Here is a 25,627-nt window from a genome sequence, read left to right as displayed (position 1 = left end):
GGGGGACGGGCTGGAGGGGGCGGATGGGGCGATTAATTGGAATCACGCCTGTGTCGCTTAAGTCACTCGCAGTATCTAACTACGTACTCCGTAGGTATTCGGTGTTATACAAGTAATGAGGTGAGCTGTGGCGCGGCAACACTAATAGATGGTACAGCACTAAGGTCTAAGGTAGGAACAAATGGATTCAAGTATCTGCATCTATCTGATGATGAGTATCAAGTGTTGGGTGTTGTGTAGTGTTACTGTGTCAGTGTACTGTGTAGGTGATGATGTCTGGGTTGGCTATGGGAGCTGCCGCCCGTTCGCTGCCACCGGTTGAGAGTATTGCGCGGACTCTCCCATCGTCGCCCTCTGATTGGCCAGGCGGGAAATCCCACGTTCCCCCCATCGGGTAGATAGATGTTCCTAATGGACTGGGCCCAACCCACCCGCTTCCGTCTTCTACTAATCACTCCAACTACTGACACTAAAGGTTCATTGCTGAGTGTCTAGTTCAGTATTACTGTGTAAGGAATGATGAGTTACTTGTAATGAGTTCTGAACAAGATCACAATCAATGCGAAGCCCTTCATCCTAGTTTTATATATACATACACTTAGACATACTCTACACGTCTCAACCTCGCCTCCGTATCCGACTCTACTTACTTGTATCTACCCGTCCGTCTCTTAACCTTCCCCTCCTTACCCCCTCCACACCAAATTAAATCATCTACCATCTACTCCCTCCATACATATGTCATACAAGTACCTACCTACAATACATAAGATACAATCATCTCACCCACCCACTCATCCTCAACCATACAGAACGATCCACCTTACCCCACTCCACCACACCCACTCTACCCCAATGCAAGCCCAACTGTGACCGTCACGCATATCCCTCTTGGTCATGTGCTTTTTGTGCTTTTTCTTCTTTTTCTTCTGCGTCTTTTCTTTCGAATGAAATGGGATGGAATGGGAAGTCTGCGCGGGGCGCGACTTGCGTACTTAGGTATACTAGGTATATGCAGTCGTTAATCCATACGTATTTTGTTGATCTTTGTAACCATTTGATCTATGGGACATGTATTGTATACGTCACTTTTGTAGGAACTTCCTGAAGGAGGAGAGGTATTTGCTCGTGCGTACATTTGCTTGCGCACGATCTGGTGCGGACGGGGAGGACCATTGGTGGTGGACGGTGTAAGCACTCCGTACGAGTGAGGTGGAGAGCTTGAATTGGATTTCGTGCGATATATCCCATCTGCATGCGGGGAGGGGAGGGGAAGTTAAGCCGATGTGCGTCAGAGATAGGATCTTGATTGCGTCATGTGATTATATGTTGAGTGTACATATGTACATACATAGTACATCGATACTAGGAATAGTGAGTTGAGAAACGGAATACCAAACGGAGATAAAATGCATACCTACATCTAACTACCTCGCCACGCCGCCTACTAAAATCACAAAATCAATCCTTTGCGGGGAAAAGAAAAGAAGAAAAAATCTAACGTACATAGTACCTCGTCGTATGCATGATTCAGGGTAAAACTCTAATTCTTAATTCCTAAGTTTTGCACAATCTCTAAATTTCTCATGTTCACATCTAGATATCTTAATCAAAATGAAGTTTAAATAAAAAGTACAACAGCACAATGTAACCAAGATCAGCTACACTCGCGCAAAGTATGCCATCATCTCATGCATAGGGAAAAAAATCTAATTACTTGATTCTCTACCTAGGTACGTTTCCTATAGTTATCCCTCTCCATGATCACAGCTCCAAACCCACGTGACATACGACAGTCACACGCACCCGCCGCGTAGAACGTGCAATTCATCATATACAACACTGAAGGCGAGTGAGTTATATGCGAGTGGGTGTGATCAGCAACATTTTCCCAGGACGTCGATGTGGCCATTAAATCGATCGATCGATCGATTGATTTGTGTATGACACTGTGGCGCGGCGCGGTATGGGAGGTCCCATACTGTTCGTTCGGGATGTACGGTAAGGCTATGCTTTTTCGATACATACGTAGGTAGCAATGTGAGCTCTTCATGAATTCCCATCATCGTAATCATCATAATTAGAATTATCATATCTTAGCCGTTGCCATCATCATCAGAATCACCATTATCCTCTACTAATGGCCGTACACGAGCACCTACAATAAAATCATTGACGTCTACAAAAGTTATAAAAATGAAATGAGCCATCGATTCCTCCGTCGTTGTAAGGGCGATGCGTGGTAATTAAACTGCTAATTAACTCCCTTCCACGTGGATGAAGTGCTTTCCCCGCTACGATTGGGTGGAATGGGGGAAGGTATTTGTACATGTGTTTGTCCATAGCGGGCGGTGGGGTAATTATTTGATGACTTGCACTGTCACTGGAGAATTGTATGTATGCGCTGTGTACATTATATACATGAGTAGGATTCACAGAGCGCCAGAGGTAGCCAAAAGCAACCGCGCACCCATCTCCCACAACGAGGCAAACAAGCACCTACCTACACAATCCACATCCTCACCGTTGCAGCCTCCCATCCCACCAATCAAACCACCCAACTGCTGTCTGGGATACTTGAGGACAAGGCGGAGGGGTGCATTGCGCATTATTGCGCATGGTGCATGGGCATGTTCGTTCAGGCGGAGCGTGCAGTTGCAGAACGCACGCACACACGCACGCAGTCAGCAACGGTTGTGCCGCCCGGGGGAACAGTAGTGGGGGAGGGAGGGGGATGTTTAGGCGAGGTGAGGTGAGGACATTCCAGCAACGCAACGCTTAATTCCTATGAGAGGGTTCGAATTTCCCTACGTATGCGATTCTCATGATGCGATTGATTGATGGGTACCGGGGAGAGGGGATGGAATCTGCAGCGTCATGCCATGGCAACGGAGGGGATTTCGTTTGCCTAGGTGGATGGGTGGTTACGAGGACTGGTTTTTGTGACTGTTTGTGAGGGACAGGCCGACCGAGTAAATATAGATGGATCGGTGTGCATGCGGTGTGGACGTGCGTGCGTGCCTAGGAGTAGTGTGCTCTTGTAACCAAGGTACGACTACGAGGTAACTATTGGAGAGACCAGCGTAGTATTGGACTAAGCTTGTATCTCGTATGTGGTTTGGTGTCATTGTAGTCGAGTTGTTAGAATAGTATCCAAGAGTCATGGTATCTATCTCATAGGCGTAGGCGGCGTGCAATGAACAGTTAAGCATACTTGGTAGACGTTCATTAGAAGCTGAAGCCACAATACATACTTGTACATAGACACAGTGCTATCAGTGGTTGTACCAGTACATACTACCTACGGTACACAGTAGATAAGGCTGCAGGGGGTTTGAGTAGCTTGGCGCCACACGGCACACGACAGTTCAATCCCAGAGATCATGTCACAGGCAGTCGACCTCATTTATTGCGATCTCTCGAAATGTTTCCCAATCCTTCCCCAAACGGGGACAATTGTCATGTCCGAATTGGGATCAACAGGACTGGATTGAGAGAGAGGCAGAGGGTAATTATGGAAGTATTTCGGAGCAAGGTGGATGGCGATTGGACCGAGGCAGCAATTATGATCTCATGGTGCGACATCTGTAACAGCGGATCTGCGGAGAACGGATGCTAGGCGACGGGTTGGGCTTTCGCTGGCCTCTTTTCCGCTGGGACACTGGGACACTAGGAGGACCCTTTTCTCCATGTTGGCAAGGTCCTGTTCGCCAATACGAATACTCGTACTTGTACTTGTAGTTAGTCGGTTGCATGAGACAACTAACTAGAGCGGCCGCCCCGATGATACGTTGCAAAAATACTCGTAACTGATGGGCAGGAGTGGGAACCCGCCGAATGACGCAAATGTTCCGAACGAAGGGGGAAGAGAGGAAAAAAATACAATAGAGAATGCGATCGTCGACTATAATAGTCGGAGTATTGGAAATATCCCTACACAGTAGGTAGGTACCGGTGTCTATCGTGCGAGGCGTCCGTTGAATGATGATGATCCATTAGTCCTACTGGTGTAGGCATGTAACCCTGAAAAGGGCTATACAAGGCAAGATACTTGGTGTTGAGCCTACCGTTCCTTAATGGCTGGCTGATTATTGACGCAAACGTACGGCGCAGGAGAAAGAGCACCATACAATATGCAACACACCACTATTGCATCGTCAGTCAGCCAGCCAGCGAAGCAGAACAATGCGCAAAGGTGAGATGAAATAGTTAAAGGAAAGGGGAGGGGCCGTGTTTTAGAGGTGGAGTGGGCATTCGCCTAGTCGTGGACCCGTGTACTTATTCCAAGTACATGTAGGGTAAAGATGCCTGTTACAAGTGTTTCGTTAGTGACGGGTGGTAGGTGGTAGGTACTAGGTGGTACTCGTAGTGACAGGTGTCGACAATGAGTCCAGCGTTTGGCCATTGCTAGTTGATTCCGCGCACCGCACAACCACTACTACATGTACGATGTCCTGTCCTGTCATGTCATGTCATGACTTGTCTTGTGGGTGTAGGATATCGGTTGATATATTAAAGTATTGTGGTCATGATAGAGGACTATAATGGAATGATGAAGGAAGTGAGTAATACAAAGTAGTAGGGTAGTAGTAACTACCTAACTCGTCATAGTGGTATACCCTGACTACCTGACCCTAGGTACCTGTACCTAGCACAAGTATAGAATGTCTGACCAATGAGAGGGGATAGACGACCACCCACACCTGGCACACCCACACACGACGATAACAACCCCAACCCCAACCCCAATTCGGAACAAAACCATCAACAACCACCATCCACTTACTCTACACAGTACTACTCTACATCCACTCACTCTACTCTACTAACCACTCTACTACTCTACTTCCACATCCTTCTCCTCCTCCTCTTTATCCTCCTCACTCACTCACTCACTCACTCACTCACTAACTATCTACTCTTTTCCCCTGCGGCTCCCTACACTTTCACCCTCTTTTGTATTACCTCCCCTCTCTCGCTCTCTCTACTCAGTCCACTCTCACTCCTGCAGCTCGGCTCGCCGCTCCCTGAACGCCTCGCATGTCCCCACTTGAAACGCTTCCAGTCTGTTGTTAGAAAGTCGCCAGCCGCCCGTCCACCCTCTCACACCGTCACACCCCCGACACTTCAACCTCCGTATCTCTGCCAACCCGTCAGTGCCACCGCCCGTTGTCGCGTGCGCCATTCCCTACACCCACCCCCCTCCCCCTCCGCAGCAACACGAACGCCCAGCCGAATTCGATCTTCCCACTTTTACTGTTGACTACGTCCTTTGCAAAAACATTCCCTCTCACTTACGATCTGCTTGCTTGCTTGCTTGCTTGCTTCCTTCCATTCTTCCCTCTAAGCATCCCTCCCTCCCGATTCCTCCAGGTGACTGCGGGGAAGTCTGGGCATAATGGTCGATACCCACGAGGGTGCCAGCAAGTTCCTCGCCAAATCTCGCTGGGGCGCCAAATTCCTAGCCAAGGATAAGGATGCCTCCGCACAAAAGAAACAGCCAGAGCCAAAAGTGAACCAGAATGCCGACGTCGACGACTTCCTAAAGCCCTCCACAGAAAAGGCAAACGCACACAAACAGGCGGCCGCCGCCGCCTTCCTCTCCTCGAATCGACCCAAGATCGACGTTGCGCGAGCACAACGGTGGCCCGGCGCCCATGAGGTCCTCAACAGTGCTGTGGGGAAGAGTCCTGGTGGATTGAAGACTGGGACACGGAAGAAGGGCCTCTCTGTGAGCTTTGCGCGGACCCTGCCCGACATAATTGGCTCAGGCGGTGACGAGTGTGAGGAACCCTCGATCGAGGTATACAAGAGGAAGCAGTCTAGCAGTCTGAGCGACTTGGACAAGGTAAAGGCGTCCACACATCAAGATGACATGGGGCTCCCCTTGCGAACCTTCACCGGCGAAGAAGGAGACAGCATCAACCAGGATGCGGAGCGTCGGGGTATTGTCACAAGGAAGCTCACATCACATGGGGAACTGTCCCCACCGCTTCGACAGAAGATGGAGATTGGTCACATAAACACACACGTCAGTCCTCCACCTATCCCACCGCGGGGCTACGGTCCAATGGGTCTTGGGGACCGGCCAAAAGGCCTGCAGAGGGCGCCAACTGGATTCGACCTCGAGGACGATGACGGACAACGGCGCCCGAGCATGGAATCGTCCCTTTCTTACGACTCAGAGAATATCTCACCAGTGCTGTCACGAAAGGCACCCAGCCTGGCACCGACTAAAGAGGAGGACGATAACTTCGAAGCGCCGCAATTGAAAAGGACGCAGACGGGTTGGAGTGAGCATGCCGGCTCCGACAATGACGCACCCCCACCCATGCCTGCCGTGGCCCGTTTGCCCGAAATGAACTTCAAGGACGACGATTCACCTCTGGAGTCTAGCGTCAATAAGTATCTCCAGAGCGAGCCTACCGATCCCAACTCGTATTCTGCACGGATTATTCAAAGAATGAGACAAGAAGAGGGCCGCGCATTGCATGATGCTAGGAAACAGGCAGAAGAGGAGGCCAGGCGTGATTCTTCGTCGAGCGCAGGATCTCCTCACCCTGGAATGCAGCAGCCCCCCAACCCGTTCCAGGTCGGAACGCCACCATCTTCGTTCACGGTTCCTCTTGCAGGCAGGACACCTCCCAGGAATCCCGCCCGCGAAGCTCCTCAACCAGTTTCCCCAAGCAGGATCTTGGACCCAGGACGGAAACATATGCCTCCTGGATCGTTTCCCCTTGACACGGATGCTCGACCCAACTCGTCTTCCTCTTCTCAATACACTCAGCCATCGGCGGTGTCTCGAAATCGCGGTTCGCCCCCTGGAACCGCAGCAACCTCAGTTCACCAATCGCAACCTTCTGCAGACAAAGCTTCATTCTATGCCATGCCCGCACAGCATTCGACTAGCAGTTTCAACAGCGCCCAGAATGCGCCATTCTCTGCCGTTAGCCAGAACTCGATCATGCCAACCCCACCTCAGTATGAAAGATCGGAGTACGTCGACCTTGTCCAGGGCAAGCCACCAGTTCCACAAAATCACGCCCAAGACCCCAGACTATTGGCAACCGCCAGGCGAGATACCGTCAATGAGGGCCAGCCTGGACAAAGGCCAGCCCCCCCACCAATGTCATTGGCGCGCTCCAATACACGAGCACAAGGTGAGACTGCCCTGTCCGACTTTGCTGAGCGTGTGACCCATATGACTGGCATCTTCCGACTCACTGCTGAGTTGGGCGGCGCGATCAACGACACTGCGCCGTTGCAGTGGCTGAGGGTGGCCACTTGGTGGTTCCTCAAAGGCCGTGTCGGTATGGAGCAACTGATCAGGAGCCGGCCAAAGACGGGAGAGCCACAAGTCGAGCGCCTCACCCAGCCACATGTAGATCTTGCAAAGACTTGGTGGATTTTGTTCGAGGTTGTACAAAACCACCCAAAGTTGGCGCGGTACGGTGACCACCCAATGACCATGCAGTCCACGTTGGCCCGCGAGGCTGGTGATGTGGCTTCGGCGGAAATCTATGAATTGCACGATGTGATCGCTGCCTCGCTGAAAATGCTGCTGGGGTCGATGCAACGACACCAGAGTATGCCACCCACCCAGGCACTCATCCAGGGCCAGGACCAGGGCATTTGGATCGAGTATCCCCAGTTCGCTCCCGACCTTGCGAGTGTTCTCTCGGGCACTGCGTTCAAAGCCAGCCAAGAAAACGTCAACCCTGCAAATGTGATGCCGCTCGGGGACACCAAGGCCGATTTCTGCTATTTCCGCATGTTCGTCACGGCGTCCTTGTCCACAGACGACCTCAACACAGATCGCGTGCCTATGCCTGCCGTCATTTCCGTCCTGCGCCCGCGAGACGACTTCAAGGTCAAACTTTCCATTTGCAGCCAGAAGGAACTGATCAATGTTGCGGTATCGGCGAATCCCGAACATGGCCCGACTTGGAGGGATGTTGCATGGAACTCCAAGGCACGCAGCGTCATCGTACAACTGCGCCACGGTTTCAACCTCAAGCTTGAACTCAATGAAGCAGATTTCCGGAGCCTGTGGGCCATTGTCGACCACACGAATCGAGTTGAGGCCAACCTGCGCGAGCGAACCGACGAGCGATTTTCTTTGAAGCTATATCTGCGCGAGATGTCCTACAAGGATTCGTCCAACCCTGGAGCATTCCCTGCCGAGCCCGTTCGAGGAGTCAAGCTTATGGTCTTTCAAAAGTTCGAGCGCAGCAGCGAAGGCACTGGTAAAAGGAAACTTCACCGCGGCTATCGCTTGGTCGCTGTCACCAATCCTCAACTCCGAACCCTAAGTTGCGTGACCCATGAGATGGGCACCAAGCAAGAGCCAATGAACTTCGAGTACGCCAACGACCCATCCGACAACGCCCCCGGCCTGAAATTGCGCTTCAGAGAGGAAACCCCCGACAAGAAACAGAAGCGCTGCTCGATGTTTATGGTTTTTGAGGATGCCAGGGATCGCAACCATCTCTTCGGTACTTTTACCTCTATGAACCAGCATCAGAGCGAAGCGGTATTTGCACAGATTCCATTGAAGGCATTCGCGATCGAAAACGCGGACCAGGCAGAGGGATTCACACAAAAAGGCAGCCGAGTCCTCGAGAAACTCACCTGGCAAGAAGTCAAAGTGCTGAACCAAGATCCCGAGGCAGCCGGTTTGGAGGCTCCCCCAACAGTAATGAGCGAGAGCCTGCGTTTCGTATGCAGGCATACTGCAGGTATTATTTCAGACCGCATGAACCTGGGTTGGTATTCCCCGACTCCGTATTCATGCAACTTCACTAACATCGGTGCAGGACCTGGCGAGCTTCTGGTGCGATTGCCGATTGATGGCGCCGCCGAACTTACACTTCTGCGCAACCCCCAGCTCGACATGGCTTTAGCGATCGATGCGAGTCGGTGCGAGAAGGAAACGCCTGATTACCTAGCCGAGTTGCTCAAGACTTTGACCACCGCTTCGACCATCAGGCGGTTGACTTTCAATTCATTCAAGGATCTGCACACTTTCCAACTCGCCATCACAGGATTCGAGGTTAAATTTGATGGGTAAGGCTTTTTCTTTTGCAAATTCGTTCTGCCACTTCGTTCTGCCATTTTCAAATTGCCATTTTCAAATTGCCATTTTCATTTTGCCACTCATTTGTATGCGAAACCTAACGCTCGCAGAATTGCTTCCACGCTTCAAATCTCCCGTCGCCGCATGGTCGTTCCTATCTACAAGCAGTGGACTGCCAACACCATCCGAATCCAGATCGTTGTTCAGGATAATATCATCCAGCTGCTCGCATTTTTCGAAGAATTCTCCCACGCAGATGCGATGAATTTCCAACTCAAGTCCATGGACGTTTTCGAAAAGACCGACAAGGGTGGCAAGCCGGGCATTCGACTTGTTGACGCAAAATTCGCTCTTCCCGTCGAGGAACGACGTGGCGAAGGAAAGATGGGCAAAGCAGAGGGACGAATTAGCGGATGGGCTGGCATAAGACGGAAATACGTCTGCCTCGATGTTATCGAGTATCCCGGCGAGCATGATGACATCCTGATCAGCTTTGACAGCGCAGAGAGTAAGTACAACAATCAAGCTGCAATAGAATGTGCACTAACAGGCCCAGCCCGCGATCGATTCGCTGAAGCTCTCCCCGCTGCCACAATGGAGCGCAAATTCACCGTGCGCCGGAAGATTTAGCCGCGCCTTTTCATCCACACGAACATATACCCCAGCTGTGCTCTTGACGGCCGAAACCCATCTACATCTTTGGTGCGTAGTTTGTAACATCAGCGATACCTTTGCCTGCCACTGCCATGGCATTTCCCCATTTGTTTCTTTGCTTTGTTTTTGATATTCCCCCTTGGCATGGTCTGCGAGCATATCTGCATTGCAATAGGCATCACGCATGCGTGCACATACGGAAATTGTGCTCTCTGGTATACCCACACCTACACCCCTCCACGCACGTCTCCAGCCGGACCGTCATCGAGACTGGAATCCGGACGATTTGCGACTTTTTTTTCCCCGGCGTTTCAAGGCATACGGGAAACCCATAATTCCCCGACCACCCAAGTTTTTTCGCCCACCCATCTCCCCTTCTTTTTGTTTTCCCCTGGATCTCTTAATGGCGGGCATTGTGCGCGTATGTATGTGTTTTCCTCGTTTGTGTTTTTCCCTTTCCCTTTTGCATTTCTTGCGCGGGGTTCTTTGGATGGATGGATGGATGGGTTCAGCAACAAACATGAATGATATCAGAAAGCGAGGCTTTGGTTTTCTCATTTGTTTTTTTTTTCTTGTCAACTGGAAAGAAATGCCAGAAGGCGATATTTTCAATTCCAGAGAGGAAGGGATGAAGGAAGAGAGGGGATGTGTGAGAGAAGGAGAGAAAGATGAAATGAAAATGGAATCATGAAACCAAAAAAAGACAAAAGAAATATCCTCTCCGATCGAAGTTTTCCCTAATACCTACCAGAGATGCGAGTGAGTCAGTACGCTGTGGACTGAACTGACCTACAGGTATACCTCCAATCCGCCATGAATAACCTTTCAATGGAGAACAGATACTCAACTCATGGGCACCATTGGTCAGGGTGAGAATTCGATGGAAGGCTGGTAACTTTTTTTTCTCAATTTTCGTCACCCCTCGAATGGCCAGAAGATTCTCTTTCATGCTGAACCAACTCATAGATATATACAAAAAAGCACCACACAAACAAACGTGTATATGTCCATCAACCACTCACGCACCCTCACCAGCACCTCTACCATCACACTCACTCACTCACAAATCTACTCAGCATCAAGATCCTGGACCTCAATCTCCGCCTCCGCCTCCGCCTCCCTGCCCTTCACAGTCGGCGGCCTCCCACCCCCAAACCCACAATTCCTGCACGTATCCGGGTATCCCGCCCACCCACTCCCGGGCACTGGAATCCCGCCCTTATCCGTCCAAAAGTTGACCGGGTCCGGCTTCCTCGTGGCCTTGGGGTTAACGCCCACATCGACGTACGCATACAGACCGTCCTCGATCTTGGAGCCGATGAGGGACACCTTCATGAAGGGGTCGTCGCCGCCCTGCTTGCCCATGTTGAGGAGGATGTCTTGGTTGTTGAGGGTCTGCTTCTGCTTGTTGGTGTTGTAGGGGGATGTCTTTTCGACCTGCCCGAGGAAGTTCTGCTCGATGTAGAATTGGCCCATGTGTGAGACGGTGCCGCCCGAGATGGTGTTGTTGGGGAGGAGCTTGGCGCCGTGGTGGATGATCGCTAGAGGGGGTTGTCAGCTGGTGCGTTTTGAAAGAAGAAAGAGGGAAAGGGCAGGGAGGGAAAGGTGTAGGAAGAGATAGACGTACTGTGGATGTGATTGGCGCGGCCGACGTAGTGCCCTGGGATGATGGTGATGAAAGACGCGGTGCCGTTCGCTGCGGTGGGCTGCACGCCGCGCAGGGCGTTGGTGAAGACGGCAGAGTTGGACCCGTCGCCATTGCCGCGAGCTTGCACGCCCGTGTAGACGCCCTGGGGAAGGAGTTAGCGATCGACTTGACAGCGAGGGGGGTGGTTTCTTCCTTACGGTGGCGTTGGATCCCCAGATCTCGACGTACGCGTCGGTGATGGGTTTGCACGTCGACGTGTCAATGATGTTCAGGTCGAAATGGGTGATGGCGCCCTTCTCGCCCGTCAGGAGGTCCTTACGGATCAGTTCGCCGGCGACATCTACGTCGAATCAGTCAGTCAGTCATTCACAGTCACTCCCTCACACAACATCCCCCGCCGGGTTCTAGGTGTCCCTTACAGTACGGACCCTCCGTAACCTCCGGGTCAAGCGTGCACGCAGCCTCAGCGCCATAATTCTCCTCGACCTCCGCGGGGTCGCGACGGACGAGCTCGTGGGGCTTCGCGAACCCCGCGGCGACGCGCAGCTCGTGCAGCCGGGCCTCGCGCCGCATGTGCTGCTCGCGCACCCACCCCGACGCTACCAGGTCCTTCTTGCAGTGCTCGACGCTGCGGCGCTCCGGGTGGTCGAGATGCGCTTGTCGGCGCAGCACGTCGCGGTTCATGTGGCCGCCCGGGTGGGCGACGGCGCCCGTGGCGAGGAGCGCGGCGGTGAGGGTCGTGAGGAGGGGGACCATCGTGATGGTTTTGCGTGGGGCCTGGGGTTCCTTGGTCGACTTCTTCGTCTTCTTCTGGTGATGATGAGGGGGCGAGAGTATCTAAGGGGAAAGGTCGACGATCAGAAGGTACGAACAAAAGTCAGAGTAGGCCTCTATGCATTGAAGCCGGGCGGCTCTTATATTTCATTTCCACTGCATCCTAATGGTTCTTCTGCAAATTCCACAAAGCACCACCGACCGTCACCACTAATCACGAACAGCCTTTTCTCCCGGCACTTTGGCAGACATTACCGATCTATCCAAATCCCCCCGTCCCCGTTAGCCCTCTCTTTACATTACTATAGAAAGCAAGCAAAAGATCCCGACGGCCGTGATATCTGTTTTTTCCCCTGGTCCTGTCCCCCATGACTAGCATCCTAAAGCAAGGAAAAGTAGACAAGCAGTCGCAGGGGCTTACCCAATCTCACCCCAGAAAAAAGCACTATCGAGACATATTGGAGCAAAGTAATTGCAATTGCGGTGATAGGCTGCGTTGGGAATGAGCGGCGAGGGGATGTGCGCCAAGGAATGGCGCGGTTGTCGTAATGTCGTTCTTGTTCTTTTTCTAAATGAGCGAGAGATGGAGGTTGGAGTTTGGATTTGAATCTTGAGGGAGTGAATAGGATTGTTTAGGTAGTCGAGGATCCGCAGCGAAAGAGCAGTATAGACACATAACTACAAGTCAATGTACTGCACGCACTCCATCCTCCCACATCAAAGAACACACAACCCAACCCCGGGCCATCTCCCATCTCCCATCTCACCATGCACCACCCAGTCGTCCGTCCCTCGATCAGATATGCGGGGTGCATCAACCCAGCCCTGTCACCCTCACCTCACCTCGCTTCGCATCTCCCTGCCGTGCAACGGCCCCTAAGGCAAAAACCCAAAAAAGCTTGACTGGGTAAAAGGCCCATTGGGCGATGCTTTTTACATTACACACGTCGTATATAGTTTAAAGTGCTTAATTATCCGGTTCCCCATCTCTTCGGTAGTTGGGGAAAAACACGGAAACGGCGCGCGCGCGCGGGGAATGCTGGGGAGTTGTTGGGGGAGGGGAAAGGGAGGTTTTTTTCTGATGGGCGGTCATTAATAATTGGGGGGGATTGAGAGGAGGGTTGAGGTTGAGGTTGTAGGGGTTGGAGGAGGGATTACTTGGGAGTGTCATGAGGGATGATGGGGTTGTCGTGGTCGGGCGTCACGGATGGATGGAGGGTAATAGTTAAGATGGTGGTTTCTTTTTGCGATCTTGGAATATACATTGCTTTGGGATGCTTAAGTACAGACTTTGCACTTTCTACCTTCAAATTTGAGTATCGTCCTACGTCCGCGTTATGAAAAGGAAAACTTTCGAGATCGTCGAACGTCGACGGTTGACGTCTCCAGGCGGGGTGTATGCCAAAAGTCACACCTACGTTGACATCAGCCAGCCGCGCTTATCTGGGGTTCACGACATCAACCATGCCGGTACTTGGGTAATATCCACCCCCAGACTCCCGACCCTCGAAGCCGAAAACGAGCACCTCTCTGTAGTTCATCCCAAGTATACGTGTGCGCGTGTAAAGTACTGCGTACGTAGTGACACTACACCCTTGACACGTGCGGCTAAATCGGGCCAAGCATCACAAAGCAAAGCAAAGCAAAGCAAGTTCAATCTAGATCCCCACGTAACCCCAGATTGGCCAATAAGGCCGTTCATGTATAAGCCCATCGACTTAATTGGAGCCAAAGTGCGTTACGCATGCGACCGCCTATGTTAATCGGCGGGTTTCTCTCTCTATGTACAGTACCCCCAATATGTATGCACGTCAGATTGGGACCCGTTTTAACTAGAGAGGCCGGTGGCAATGGCGGGGGAGGTGGAAGTCGTGCCTATGCCTAGTTGAGTGGAAAAGATGCGGCTTGGGAATTGCTTGTGCAACGGCGCGATGATGCCGAGTGGTCGGGGACGAATATATACATAGAATAGGATCGGGGCACGGGGTGTGTACGTAGATGAGGTGACGTGACATATTGAGATATATAGAGGTTGGTGATCACAGGTTGAGTGGAAGGTTTAATATCTTGTCTGCCAATCTCTTTCTTCCAGGAATATACTGATGCTATTCTGGAGTATAATAACAGATGCCGCGAGCCGTGAGGTTATTGGTATTGCTGAATCACATGATTTTACCTCATGTTGCCCCTTATGCTTGAGATCAAATGGCCAATACCTCGATCCTCCAGCCCTGCTGAGGTTTCAAATGGTGTAGATCTCAAAGATAGCATTGGAAGTGTACATTGTATCGAGTCGGCATGCTTTTCATAGTATACAGAGGTAGTAGTATTTCATACCCGCAGCTGTATATTTTTGAGGCCTAGAGACTGTTAACTAACTGCAGTGTATCCTTGAATGGCTACTTCATGTATAGAAAATACATGAAGCTAGCAGGCCGCCAGCCTAACGTGCCCACCCTCTGCATATGGTAAGAAACCCAATGTAAACAAGTTGTGAGCGAAATGTCTCTTTGCTTGTCTCGCTATTTTACTTCGTGCTCGACAGATGGGATCTCATCCAGCCCCCGGTCTTTCGGTGGCAAAGCGGAGTCAATAGACGAAGCTGAACTCTGGCCTGGCTGCTCGGAGCTGAAATTTGGCCGTCGTCAGCAACATACAATAAAAACATTTCCATATGTTAGAACTCTTTTCCCCATGAATGACCGGATGCACATCCACCGGGAAATATCAGACTAGATCTATGAGAAGCTAGCCCTTCCGATTTCTTAGTCACATATATGCCTTCCGAGTGCCCAGTTCCCGACATCCATCCAATCACCGCTACAGAATACTCGATGTCCCGAAGTTCTTGCGGCGCTGCTTCAATTGGCCAATCATGTTCCCACAAACCCGCGCCATGAATCTAACATTGGAACTCTGGAGACTCTTGGCTTCGTCATTCAAGCTGCATGTGAACTGAAAATACGTTCATTCCATTCCAATAATGTCTAAATCATCCCCGTTGAGCATGAGTACGAGATACGTTCTGTGTTCTCCATAGAAAGAGAGTCATACACCAAAATTCTTGGCCTTTGTCCATAGTGCAGGTGGGTTTAAAACCAGGTATCCAGCACCTTGTGGTCTTTCCGAGTCCCGATCCACCAGTCCCTCTTCCAATACCATAGCCAAACAATCTGTCATTAAAGATGTCGAACATCTCGAATGGAGGATCGTCGTCGGCGATTGAGCTCCAACCAGTAGCTGGAGCCTCCAATGACCAAATCCCTCTCCAAAAAGACAACATTGATCCCGCCGAGTTTCTCCCTCAACCATCCACGACCGTCAATGTTGTGGAACGATGGAATTATCCCAGAATCAACATCTACCGGACTTGTGCCACCTTCTTTGCATTCATTGTCGCGGGTGCAAATGACGCTGCTTACGGAGCCTTAATCCCATATGTGAGTTGGCAAGGTTCGCATGACGCGAAATTATGCTGAATGTCATCCAGCTGGAAGAATACTACGACCTATCGTACATCGTTGTCTCACTTGTTTTCCTGTCCCCATTGGTTGGCTACGCCTCTTCTGCAATGCTGAACAACACCATCCATGTGCATTTCGGCCAACGCGGTGTCGCTTTCCTGGGACCAATCTGCCATCTTTGCGCCTACATCGGAATCGCCCTACACCCTCCATATCCAGTCTTGGTGGTTGTGTTCATCCTGGCAGGTTTCGGAAACGGTATCGAGGATGCCGGGTGGAACGCGTTCTTCGGGAATATGCCTAACTCGAACGAAATCCTAGGGTTCTTACACGGATTCTATGGCGTCGGTGCTGTTCTGAGTCCCCTCGCTGCCACTAGTTTGATAACGAAGGCGGGATGGCCGTGGTATTCATTTTACTACATCATGGTAAGTTGCTGCAGGCTCTGAAACAAGTGTCTTGAATGCTGACCATATTCAGATTGGGGGAGCAGTAATCGAATTGATTACCTCCTTATCCGCTTTCTGGACTGCAACTGGAGCTGTTTATCGGGAAGCGAATCCTCGTACAACTGCCACCAAAGAAAGCCGGCTCACGGAGGCAATGAAAAGCCGAGTTACATGGGTTGCTGCACTCTTCCTTTTATGCTATGTTGGTGTCGAAGTTGCACTGGGAGGCTGGATCGTTACATTCATGAGGCGCGAACGTGATGGAGAAGCTTTCGCGTCTGGTATGGTGGCCACGGGCTTCTGGTTAGGCATTGCTGTTGGTCGCTTTGTCCTAGGCTTCGTGACGCCTAAATTGGGAGAGAAATTCGCTGTCATGGTACATTTGACCCCTTTGCGTCCACGGACGGACATTGCGTTGAACTGACAAATCACCAGGTTTATCTTGTGCTATCCATGATATGCCAGCTGATCTTTTGGTTGGTCCCCCAATTCATTGTATCGGCGATCGCAGTTTCCCTCCAGGGCTTCTTCCTGGCACCGTTGTTCCCTGCTGCCATTGTCGTGGCGACCAAGGCCCTCCCAACTTATCTCCATGTCTCGGCCATCGGATTTGCAGCTGCATTTGGCGGAGGTGGTGCGGCCGTTCTTCCATTTGCAATTGGAGCACTCGCCCAAGCTCGGGGCGTTTCCATTCTCCAGCCTGTGATCCTGGCCATCCTAGTGGTCCTTCTCCTTCTCTGGGTGATGCTCCCGGCCGTCAACAAAGTTCCAGCTGGCAGTCCGAATGAGACTTCCAAGGATCAGAAACGGTGGATCAATATCGATTTCGACCTGGTGGAGACTGGTAAAAGGACGATCCAGAAGGCCCGAGGAACAGGGTAGGGCTGCCACCTACACCATTGGCACGTACATAGATTGACACGAAACAGCCCGACCACCCAGGGCAGAATCGGAAATGTACGTGAGCGAGTCACCCAGTATCGCGAAGCTCGCACGGAACAAAAATACATTAGGAGGCAGATACAGAGGGTGCATGCCGAACGTGACACACCTGTGTTTGCCGTGCTGGAAGGTGTGGATCCCGTTACCGACCACCCTCCACCCTACCTGAACGTCCGTCACTTTCGACAAGCGGCCACGAGAACCTTACCATCAGAAGATCGGGCGAATTGATGGAAGGCGGACTACTTTTTTTTTCTGGACCCCAAGCGACATTTATTGTCACAATGCATAAGGCATCGATCGAGGCTGACCCAGGCACCCTTCTCCAAGTGAGGCTGACTGATTCATGGCAATAGCCGCATCCCGGTGTCGATCACCACGCGGGGATAATAAAGCCGGATGACAGTTTCAATGAATCTGCCCCCACAACATCTAGGGCTGCGTCAATTCCATAGCAACGGCTAGAATTGCCACGCAGCGGCGATGCATGCAATGTTATCGCGATTTTCTGTCGTCATAAATTCAAAAAACTGTAGAATTTGAGATCCTCATATGCGCGTCCTTGATCTACTTTTTGTTGTTGTTTTTCCTTTTTGCTGGCGTGATGGTCGATAAATGGCGTTCAAAAGTTGTGAATCGGGAATTGGAAACTAGTGCTCGCTTTGTCAATAGATAATCCAACTATTGGCAGTATGTATACATGGAATGACTCACCGAGTTCTGGTACGAGCCAAAGGTGTTTATCGTTGTACAAAAGGACATTGACAAAAGGACATTAAAAGGGTTCCGAGCTGAGAAGATATGTCTAGCGAGGCATTTCTCTGACAGCATATATACGCCCCGTCTGCCCACGACGGATTCAGGTTCAGGAACTATTCGATGCACCAAACCATTTCTGGTTAGCGATGCGAGCTTGTTTCAACGATGCATCTTGAATGTGTAGGGTGGCAGCCAGCTTCGACCATCAATTGAGAGATATCATCATGTTTTAAATACTCTAAAACCTGTTGGCGTCTAAAAAATAATTAAACAATTGGCATGGTGAACACAGGCCGGCCCTCGAGAGGATGCCTCACATGTAGGCGGCGACGAATTAAGGTAAGCAATCCACGCCTTCGCGATGCATACCTCTTTTATCAATTGCTAAACGTACAATCGAAAGTGTGACGAAACACGTCCTGATTGCAAACGGTGCGTCAAATTGAATGTGGATTGCGAGTGGAGGGATGAATGGTCGACCGTGATTCGACCCCAGGAATCATGGGCGAAGAAGACCGTTGCACAGCGCGTCGAACGGGTGCAGAATCGACGAAATGAGCAACAGGAACGTGAACTACTCTTGAATCATCCCTCCACAGTACTGCCTTCTTCGGATGGCATGGTAGGGCTGCAGGTACGGCCGGAGTTGTACGCCATTGAACGGTTCTACCAGGACTACGGGTTCAGGGCCAACACGGTCAACTTCTTGAATTTCGTCGAGCCTTATTACGGCTCGCAGGCTATTTCGCAGTGCATTAATAGCGTGCTGCCGGCTGTGGCGCTTGTCAATGTAGCCAAACAGCAGCGTCGCCATGATTTGATGCAAGAGGCGCGCCGCCATTATGGTCGCGCGCTCAGGTCCATGACTGAAATCTTAAAGGACCCAGTGGCTCGTAAGCACGACGCCACACTTGTCACGGTCTATCTTATGGCTCTCTACGAGGTCAGTCTTAGCTCCCGCAGTAACCTTTCCATGCTATTTCTTTCCCCATGCCTAAAATCGCATACTACTTGATCGCCGTATCGAAAGCCGCTGAATTTCGACTACATTTATAAGTAAGTAGTCACTGACCGTCATACACCCAGGTCATTTGCTTTGATCGCGAGCCAGGCCAGATCTCCCCCTTGCAATCTCACGGGAAGGGTCGCCTAGCCATCCTACGACTTCGTGGCCCCGAGCAACTCGACACCCAGGCTGGCCGTAACTTATTCATCGTCATCTATTCCGAGCAGCTTAACGGGTCTCTTTTTCACCGCAATGGCCAAGTCCTGGACGAAGCGCCGACGTGGCTGCGGGATCGATTCCCAGTCAGCCCGATAGTGAACCAGATCATGCTCATGCACGACGTAAGCGTTTACCTGAAGAAGCTGGACGACCTGCTACGCGCGAGGAAAAAGGATCGGCTGCAGATATCCGAAACATTCGCCCAGGGACTGGAATTCGCAGCGGAGCTGTCTAAACAGAATCGCCTGCGCGCAGAGGGGGCGACTTCTAAAGACGCGGATCTCAAGCAATATGCACCACGGGTATTCCGACAGGCTCGACATCGAACCAGGCCGTCAGAGAGCCGCAAGGCAAAACCAAAATCTCCACATACAAGCAAAACTCCAAAACCGCGGATGCAAGGACCCGGTGATGATACAGCCAACAAAGAGACCACGCCCCGTGAAGTACCGTCATCTTCCCCAACCGTGCGTTCACAGCCGCCAGAACCCAGTGCGGCTCAACAACCACCCCGCGATGTACAACTCCGCACCATCCCCATCAAGAAAGAACGAGAAGATTACGGACCCCACCCAGCCAACGCCGCTCCCGCCAGAAACCAAAACCCCACATACCCCCTCCTCAACCTCGTCCAGCAAGACGTCTCCTCGATAACCGGCAAGCGCCGCGAGGAGACCGACCCCCAAGTAGCAACGTACTTCAGCATCACCTGGTCCATCCTCGGCAACCTCTGCCGCGCAACCGAGATCTACCTCCTACAGGCCCTCCTCGAAGCCCTGCCCTTCCTCGACGCCAAACAGTGCGACGCCTTGCACATCGATCCTGAGAGACTTCGCACAGAGTGGGACGCCAGCATCGCGACGCGCGCGGTCCAGATCTACGAGCACGTCCCGTACGGCCTGGGCGAGGTCGATAGTTCCGGGAACAGGTTCCCCATCAGATTGACCGGTACGCTGTACCGGGCGTATATGCAATTGTGCTGCATGCAGGCGGCGCTCGCGGCACCCCAAACACCGAGGAAGTATAGGATCAGGTTGGCGAAGCGGTTGGATTCGATTTCGAAGGAGATGGGGATCGGGCTGGCGGGCGAGCTTCTGGCGGCGTTGGAGGACGCGGAGGCGCTGCTGAAAACGGAGGAGGCGAAGGCGGGGGAGGAGGACGAGGATCCGTCGTTAAAGCTTAATGAGAAGATGTTTTATATCGGTATGTACATCGATGATAAGAAGAAGGTGCCGCTGTTTGTCAGTGAAGCGTTTACGCGATAGCATTGGGCGGAAATTTGTTGGAAAACATCGCAATAGCGAGGAAGGCATTTCTGGGAAGAATGACAGTGTATAGTAGCTTTAATCAAGACTGTATATCCCTGGTGTTTGGAGTTCAACAGGCAGCTCTGCATATTAGCACACAACATCCCATCCCTCATCTTATGTAACTTCCAATCGATGTAATAGCCGACCCTAATACCTCGGTCAACTCAGGCCGCTACACCCACAACTGTATCCCATAAACACATTGCAATCAGGATTCCCACTCAAAGGCCTAATTCGTCCGGCCATTCGCGGAACACCATTCTCCCATCAAAACTTCGAGCCCATCAATCTCGAGTAAATGTCCCTGCCAGCATAAGATCTAGTGTACACCAGCTACATCAAAGAAATTAGGCCCTCAAAGTACGCTTAAACAGATAAAAGAAATTAACAGATCGTATTGAGACAAATATATCTTTGCTTTTCATCTGCAGATTTCACCCAGGGCAAACGAGAAATGTTATATGGAAGAACTGGAAGGACACTCGTTTTTATGGATGGATTGGGAGGAGGAGGATCTGTATAAGGGATATTAGATATCTAATGACGAATTATGTGAATCAATGATGAACATAAGTGTGATTATTTTTATTTTCTCTTTCACTCACTCTTGGGAACAGGAGAATGGTTTGATCACCACACGGACCATGGTTTGATGTCTTGACATTGTTGTCATATACATTCAACTACCTACATCCCATGCGCACGTCTAGTGTAACACCTCAATCAACTAAAACCCATCCTCCCGCACCACATCCTCCCGCTCCCCGTCCCTCGCATTAACGAACCGATTCGCCACGCTCCTCACAAGTTCCTTCTTAGGCGCGAACCCGCAGTCCCGCATATCCCGTAGCACATGCGGGGTCCGCGCGTCGCCAACCTCAACCCCCTTATCAATCAGGATCTCGAAGCAGCCGCGGCGGGGCACGTGGCCGGAGGACCGCATCTCCTCGTAGTACGCGAAGGCGTCCTCGGGGTCGTCGGAGGCGTTGCAGCAGACGAGGATGAGGCGGTCGTATGTCATGGCGTCGGGCGCGATGCCGCGCTCGACCATCTCGGATGCGAGGTACATGGCGAGTTCCTTGCGGCGGGCCTTGTGGCAGCCTTGGAAGAGGATGTTGAAGGTTTGGGTTGTGGGGCCGCCGCGGGAGATGGTGTGGATGATTTTGTAGATGTCGAGGGCTTCTTCGAGGTTGGAGTGGTGGATTGAGGCTTGGATGCAAGAGTTGAGGGCGGCGGTTGGGATGTGTTTTCCGGCGTTGGATTCGCGTTGGAGGAGCGAGACGGCTTCGAGGGGGAGGGTCGGGGATGAGCGGAGGTGGGTGAAGAGGGGGTGAATGCTGCTTTCGTCGATCTTGATGCCGCTAGAAGACATGATTAGGATTACGGAGAGGGCGGCCGGGAGATCTTTGTCGTTGAGGTACGTTTCTAGGAGCATTTCGTAGTGGTGGGATGTGAAGATTGTTTTGCGCTCCGTCAGGAGACGGAAGACGTCTGTCGCAAGTTGGACGTTTCCAGTTCGGGAGGCCAGGTTGAGGATGTCGAGGCATGTTCCTGTTGCAGGCTTGATGTAATTCGGGATAACCTGCGTCGTCCAAATGCTATTGACGCCCTCGACCTATACATTATTAGCACATTCAAATTAGCGCAAAGGCAACCCAACCAAACTTACATGACACAATCTCGCCGCAACATCGAGGAAATGAGTCAACAGAGTCTTCGAAAAATCCTTCTTCCCCGTCGCGGACTGCTGTCGAAGGAGCATCAACTGCCACGCCTCATCCACCTCCCCATAATCCAAAAAAAACCAAACCGCCTTATCCCACAACCAATCGTGCACGCTGATCCGCTGCCTCACCATGTCCTCAATCTTCTCGATTGCCTGCTCGAACAATCTATCCCTCAGCAGTCCAGCAGCAACCATGTTATGCCCCCGGTCGTTCAGCGAAAACCACCGCTCCTTCATGTACGACAGCACCTCCTCCCTCAAGATATAATCAGGATGGACGGCAAGCGCCTCGAGAGCATTGTGGCAAGCGCCTACGTCCAGATCTACACCAGACTCCACCATCTCCTCCATGACCTTCCTGATCTTACCTGCGGTGCCTTCCTGGCAGTTTGCGAAGCTGTGTAGGATTGCGGAGTACATGCGGACGTTTGGGCGCTCTCGTCGGTCTTTTAGGAGGATCTTGACGATGTTCATCACTTCGTTGTAGCGGCCGGCTGCCCCGTCGCGGCGTAGTCTGTCGTACAGTGCATTTGTGGGAAGGTGTACCAACGAGGGGGCATCTGGTTTGGCAGAGCGCTTGGATATTGAGCTGACGGGAGAACGGTGGTTTCCGAAGCTGAGGTCGTTGGTATCAAGCCTGGAGGGAGCGGAGATATTGACATGGCGGATTTGCGATCTTGATGTTGCGCGAAACGTAGTGGGACGCTGAGTATGTCCATTGCGAGCGACAAGGCATGATTGGGCGCGGGAAAAGTTGCGGAGAGCTGTAGGTGACTGAAACTTGGGACATAGACACCTCCAGAGGGCGTCATTCACGAGCGTTGGCGGAGGCATAACTGTATTGTTAGATCTCGAATTGTTTCTGACAAAAGTTCAGGAATTGAGGTTCGAGATGGTCTGTGCGTCACTACCCACTCCACTGTTGCCAAGACAAGATCATGACGGATAATTTGGATTACTATTTAGCGACTACTCATAATCTTGAACTATAGCTGACAAGATAATTTTGGATGACCCCAATTGGCCTTTTCCCCTAGACCTGTTCGGTCGTTGAACCCGAAAAAGAAAATAAAATTATATGAAAGCCAGAAAGGAAAAAGTCGCAAGACTAGTACGCGGCCTCGACTGACCCAGGGTCTAGTTCCGGCATAAGAAGACATATTACATAAAAAATGGTTCTCTAGCAAAAGAGAGGAGTGTAGGGTATATACACTGACACGAGCGTCCGGTTGTAAAGGAAAAGGCCGGCCAAGGAGACGACATGCATTATACTTGATCCCAAGTAATAGCGGAACGCCGCCGCTGTGGTGCGCTACAAGAATCGAAAACCGTCATGTGGACCCAATATGCTACATAACACTTTTAAGATCGTCATCATCTCCTCTTCAGTTGGGTGGAGAGGTAGTCAAGGACCTGACATGTTGATTAGCGTTGTTTTAAAGAAATCAGATAGACATTGGCATACTTGAGGTGGGATGATTTCTTGGTTGACTAGGTGTTTGCTTAAGATCTGGACGACCTCCATTTGTTCCTCGAGGGTCAATCCAGTAATGGCAGATTCAATGACCCCACCGACGCTAGTCTTGTGGATGGCAATAAAGCTGGAGTAATACATGAAAGCAATGGATCCCATGATGAATTGGCAATCCATGCGGTCAGTCATGCCACCATGGCCAGGAATGGAGTCGCCGAAATCCTTGATCTTGAAGGTACGCTTGAGACCGGAGGCAAAGAATCCACCGAAGGGAGCAACCAATGAGGCGAAAGTAGCGAGTACGAGAACGTGGAACTGAACCGGGGTAATCGTGAGTTGGGTAGGAAGATGTGTCCACTCCGGGAGGGCCACGGGTAGTGAGTAGGTTTGCGGGATGAAGACGGGGTTGATTTGGCACTCCAAACCAGACCAGAGGTTGGCACCGAGATCGTTGACAGGGCAGATAAAGTACTTGTAGCGAATCATGACATGCGTGATACCTACGCCGAAGATGATGGTGAAGAACCAGGCACCGAGGAAACCCTCCCATGTCTTCTTGGGGGAGATCTTGATCAGAGGCGTACGGCCAAAGGTGATTCCACAGAGGTATGCGAAGATGTCGTTTGTAATGACCATGGCAACGGGTAGGAAGAACCAAATCATTCCCTCGAAAATGTTGTTAATGACGAAGTGAGCCTGGCCAACGATGAGGAACAGTGCCATGTGGGTCCAGGCGAACTGGGTGAATTGGAATTTATAGTGACCCTTCTGGAGAGAGCTAACGAAGAAGATGAATCCTGGGATGTGTTAGCCGCAGCACCTCCCTGGGGAATTTCTGAACCGACTTACCGATTATGTACAGCATGAAACTGATGAATCTATGGTGAGTCGTGAGTGGAAGAAGAATCCTATCGACCAGTAGAATATGTTTGAAGTAGTAAATAACGCTCTCGCCGTAGAGGAAGTACATGGTGGTGCCTAGGAAGTACCAATTCAGGGATTTTGTGAAGCGGAGACTCCGAGCTCGGCTAGGAACATTGGAAATTGCGATTACTTCCTTGAAAGATATTATTTGAACGGCGGTAATGATAATGATGATGTAGATGTGCCCGGCGAATAACAGCCAGAAGAAACCAGCAATCATGAGGAGGGTCCACACCGTGCGGGTGATGAAGTTGGCCTTTTTCTTCTCATACTCTGTCTGCGGTGGGGGTTGCGAAGGCGCCTAGTCGCATGTTAGATATCTGTAGAGAGGAGGGTGCGGCTGCCCTTGGGCAGAATAGTCGGGTGTCTCACCGGAGGTTCCTCTACTGCGCCGTTGCGGGTAGGACTGCCAGGCTCTGAAGCATTCTCGCTGATCTCAGACATGCTGGTGCTTGGCCTACGAGGCTTTCCGTTGGTGCCGGCGCCACCCCTATGCCGAAATTTGACGTCTTTGTTTGGTCGAGGCATGATCTATGTGCGTGTGTTCGTATGTAGGAAGCAAGTGCGAGTGCGAAAGGTGGTGATGAGGGTGCTGTGATGCGCTGTCAAAGATGGAGGGTTGATGCGGACAACGCGCGGCGGATTCGGACGTCAAGGGGGATCGAAGGATGAGGGTCAGTGACGCGCGCAAGTGGAGATTGACGATGTGAAGAAACGGCGACAGAATAGAAGGAGCTTAAGGGGGTTGTTGTATTGTAGGAGTGGTGAGGGGGAGGATAGATGAGGGGAGGAGGATGAGGAAGAGGGGGAGTTGGACGTTTGGTGGTGGTAATAGTTGATTAGGTAGGAGGTAGCTGTAATGTTCGTCCCTGTCCTGCCCTGTCCTGTCATGTCCTGATGATTTCTTCTTGTCGGCGGAGAGACGTCACTCCGCTTAAGCCTGGCCCTAAACCCAATTAAAACCTACCTACTGTGCCACTCTTCTCTCTAACTACGAGTAACTACCGTATGTGATGACATCTATCTTGTAAGAACATTCTCGCTCCCTCTATATATTTCGATCACTGCGCATTCTTTCTATTTGGCCCATTCCTCTGTTTGTTTCTCGATTTACTTCACTGTCATTTATTCACTATGCACCTTGTATATACATGTTTTGATTGCTACCGCATGCGTGCATGGACGCATGTGAACTTGACTAT

General features: G+C 51.3%; 8 protein-coding genes across 8 annotated transcripts; 4 read left to right on the top strand and 4 right to left on the bottom strand.

Annotated features, from left to right (window-relative positions):
* Nucleotides 1-5,292: 5,292 nt before the first annotated feature.
* Nucleotides 5,293-9,810, top strand: BU24DRAFT_59432 (uncharacterized protein). Its single transcript, XM_033534451.1, has 4 exons — nucleotides 5,293-8,765; nucleotides 8,817-9,066; nucleotides 9,187-9,584; nucleotides 9,633-9,810. Exons 1-4 carry the CDS (start codon nucleotides 5,399-5,401, stop codon nucleotides 9,704-9,706), a joined length of 4,089 nt encoding a protein of 1,362 aa, XP_033378841.1. The 5' UTR covers nucleotides 5,293-5,398; the 3' UTR covers nucleotides 9,707-9,810.
* BU24DRAFT_59440 (uncharacterized protein) lies at nucleotides 9,811-10,609 on the top strand. The gene has a single exon (XM_033534452.1). The coding sequence runs from the start codon at nucleotides 9,915-9,917 to the stop codon at nucleotides 10,419-10,421; it is 507 nt and encodes a 168-aa protein (XP_033378840.1). The 5' UTR covers nucleotides 9,811-9,914; the 3' UTR covers nucleotides 10,422-10,609.
* Nucleotides 10,610-10,651: 42 nt separating this feature from the next.
* Nucleotides 10,652-12,134, bottom strand: BU24DRAFT_496490 (protocatechuate dioxygenase; the record flags this gene model as incomplete). Its single annotated transcript, XM_033534198.1, has 4 exons — nucleotides 10,652-11,271; nucleotides 11,358-11,520; nucleotides 11,576-11,718; nucleotides 11,798-12,134. The coding sequence occupies 4 exons, from the start codon at nucleotides 12,132-12,134 to the stop codon at nucleotides 10,799-10,801; spliced, it is 1,116 nt and encodes a 371-aa protein (XP_033378839.1). The 3' UTR covers nucleotides 10,652-10,798.
* A 3,203-nt stretch (nucleotides 12,135-15,337) lies between these two features.
* Nucleotides 15,338-16,947, top strand: BU24DRAFT_356339 (MFS general substrate transporter; the record flags this gene model as incomplete). The annotated part of the gene is made up of 4 exons (XM_033523896.1): nucleotides 15,338-15,592; nucleotides 15,643-16,044; nucleotides 16,097-16,441; nucleotides 16,501-16,947. The coding sequence occupies 4 exons, from the start codon at nucleotides 15,338-15,340 to the stop codon at nucleotides 16,945-16,947; spliced, it is 1,449 nt and encodes a 482-aa protein (XP_033378838.1).
* Nucleotides 16,948-17,965: 1,018 nt separating this feature from the next.
* BU24DRAFT_454859 (uncharacterized protein) lies at nucleotides 17,966-20,410 on the top strand. Its single transcript, XM_033531343.1, has 3 exons — nucleotides 17,966-18,105; nucleotides 18,170-18,709; nucleotides 18,853-20,410. Exons 1-3 carry the CDS (start codon nucleotides 18,046-18,048, stop codon nucleotides 20,254-20,256), a joined length of 2,004 nt encoding a protein of 667 aa, XP_033378837.1. The 5' UTR covers nucleotides 17,966-18,045; the 3' UTR covers nucleotides 20,257-20,410.
* Nucleotides 20,411-20,895: 485 nt separating this feature from the next.
* Nucleotides 20,896-22,864, bottom strand: BU24DRAFT_378551 (uncharacterized protein; the record flags this gene model as incomplete). Its single annotated transcript, XM_033524668.1, has 2 exons — nucleotides 20,896-21,916; nucleotides 21,971-22,864. The coding sequence occupies 2 exons, from the start codon at nucleotides 22,859-22,861 to the stop codon at nucleotides 21,029-21,031; spliced, it is 1,779 nt and encodes a 592-aa protein (XP_033378836.1). The 3' UTR covers nucleotides 20,896-21,028.
* Nucleotides 22,865-22,963: 99 nt separating this feature from the next.
* BU24DRAFT_59371 (uncharacterized protein) lies at nucleotides 22,964-23,309 on the bottom strand. Its single transcript, XM_033534450.1, has one exon. It carries the CDS (start codon nucleotides 23,185-23,187, stop codon nucleotides 23,014-23,016), a length of 174 nt encoding a protein of 57 aa, XP_033378835.1. The 5' UTR covers nucleotides 23,188-23,309; the 3' UTR covers nucleotides 22,964-23,013.
* On the bottom strand, nucleotides 22,965-25,305 carry BU24DRAFT_444428 (phosphatidate cytidylyltransferase 1). The gene is made up of 4 exons (XM_033530635.1): nucleotides 24,798-25,305; nucleotides 24,351-24,726; nucleotides 23,493-24,298; nucleotides 22,965-23,440 (listed from the first exon to the last, which is right to left on the bottom strand). Exons 1-4 carry the CDS (start codon nucleotides 24,951-24,953, stop codon nucleotides 23,402-23,404), a joined length of 1,377 nt encoding a protein of 458 aa, XP_033378834.1. The 5' UTR covers nucleotides 24,954-25,305; the 3' UTR covers nucleotides 22,965-23,401.
* Nucleotides 25,306-25,627: the final 322 nt, after the last annotated feature.

Source organism: Aaosphaeria arxii (assembly GCF_010015735.1).
Source record: "Aaosphaeria arxii CBS 175.79 unplaced genomic scaffold BU24scaffold_11, whole genome shotgun sequence".
NCBI classification, from domain to species: domain Eukaryota; kingdom Fungi; phylum Ascomycota; class Dothideomycetes; order Pleosporales; genus Aaosphaeria; species Aaosphaeria arxii.
Note: the sequence above shows the minus strand (reverse complement) of the source record. Positions and strands in the feature narration are given on the sequence as shown.

Bases quoted from the DNA above. Each gene is read 5' to 3' on its own strand.
- BU24DRAFT_59371 (XM_033534450.1), bottom strand. From the start codon at position 23,187: ATGTCTTCTTATGCCGGAACTAGACCCTGGGTCAGTCGAGGCCGCGTA.
- BU24DRAFT_444428 (XM_033530635.1), bottom strand. From the start codon at position 24,953: ATGCCTCGACCAAACAAAGACGTCAAATTTCGGCATAGGGGTGGCGCC. The intron at 24,299-24,350 runs GTAAGTCGGTTC...AACACATCCCAG, and splicing joins TTTCATGCTGTACATAATCG to GATTCATCTTCTTCGTTAGC. The intron at 23,441-23,492 runs GTATGCCAATGT...TCAACATGTCAG, and splicing joins AAGAAATCATCCCACCTCAA to GTCCTTGACTACCTCTCCAC.
- BU24DRAFT_454859 (XM_033531343.1), top strand. From the start codon at position 18,046: ATGGTGAACACAGGCCGGCCCTCGAGAGGATGCCTCACATGTAGGCGG. The intron at 18,106-18,169 runs GTAAGCAATCCA...TACAATCGAAAG, and splicing joins GTAGGCGGCGACGAATTAAG to TGTGACGAAACACGTCCTGA. The intron at 18,710-18,852 runs GTCAGTCTTAGC...TCATACACCCAG, and splicing joins ATCTTATGGCTCTCTACGAG to GTCATTTGCTTTGATCGCGA.
- BU24DRAFT_59432 (XM_033534451.1), top strand. From the start codon at position 5,399: ATGGTCGATACCCACGAGGGTGCCAGCAAGTTCCTCGCCAAATCTCGC. The intron at 8,766-8,816 runs GTTGGTATTCCC...ACATCGGTGCAG, and splicing joins TTCAGACCGCATGAACCTGG to GACCTGGCGAGCTTCTGGTG. The intron at 9,585-9,632 runs GTAAGTACAACA...TAACAGGCCCAG, and splicing joins CAGCTTTGACAGCGCAGAGA to CCCGCGATCGATTCGCTGAA.
- BU24DRAFT_59440 (XM_033534452.1), top strand. From the start codon at position 9,915: ATGCGTGCACATACGGAAATTGTGCTCTCTGGTATACCCACACCTACA.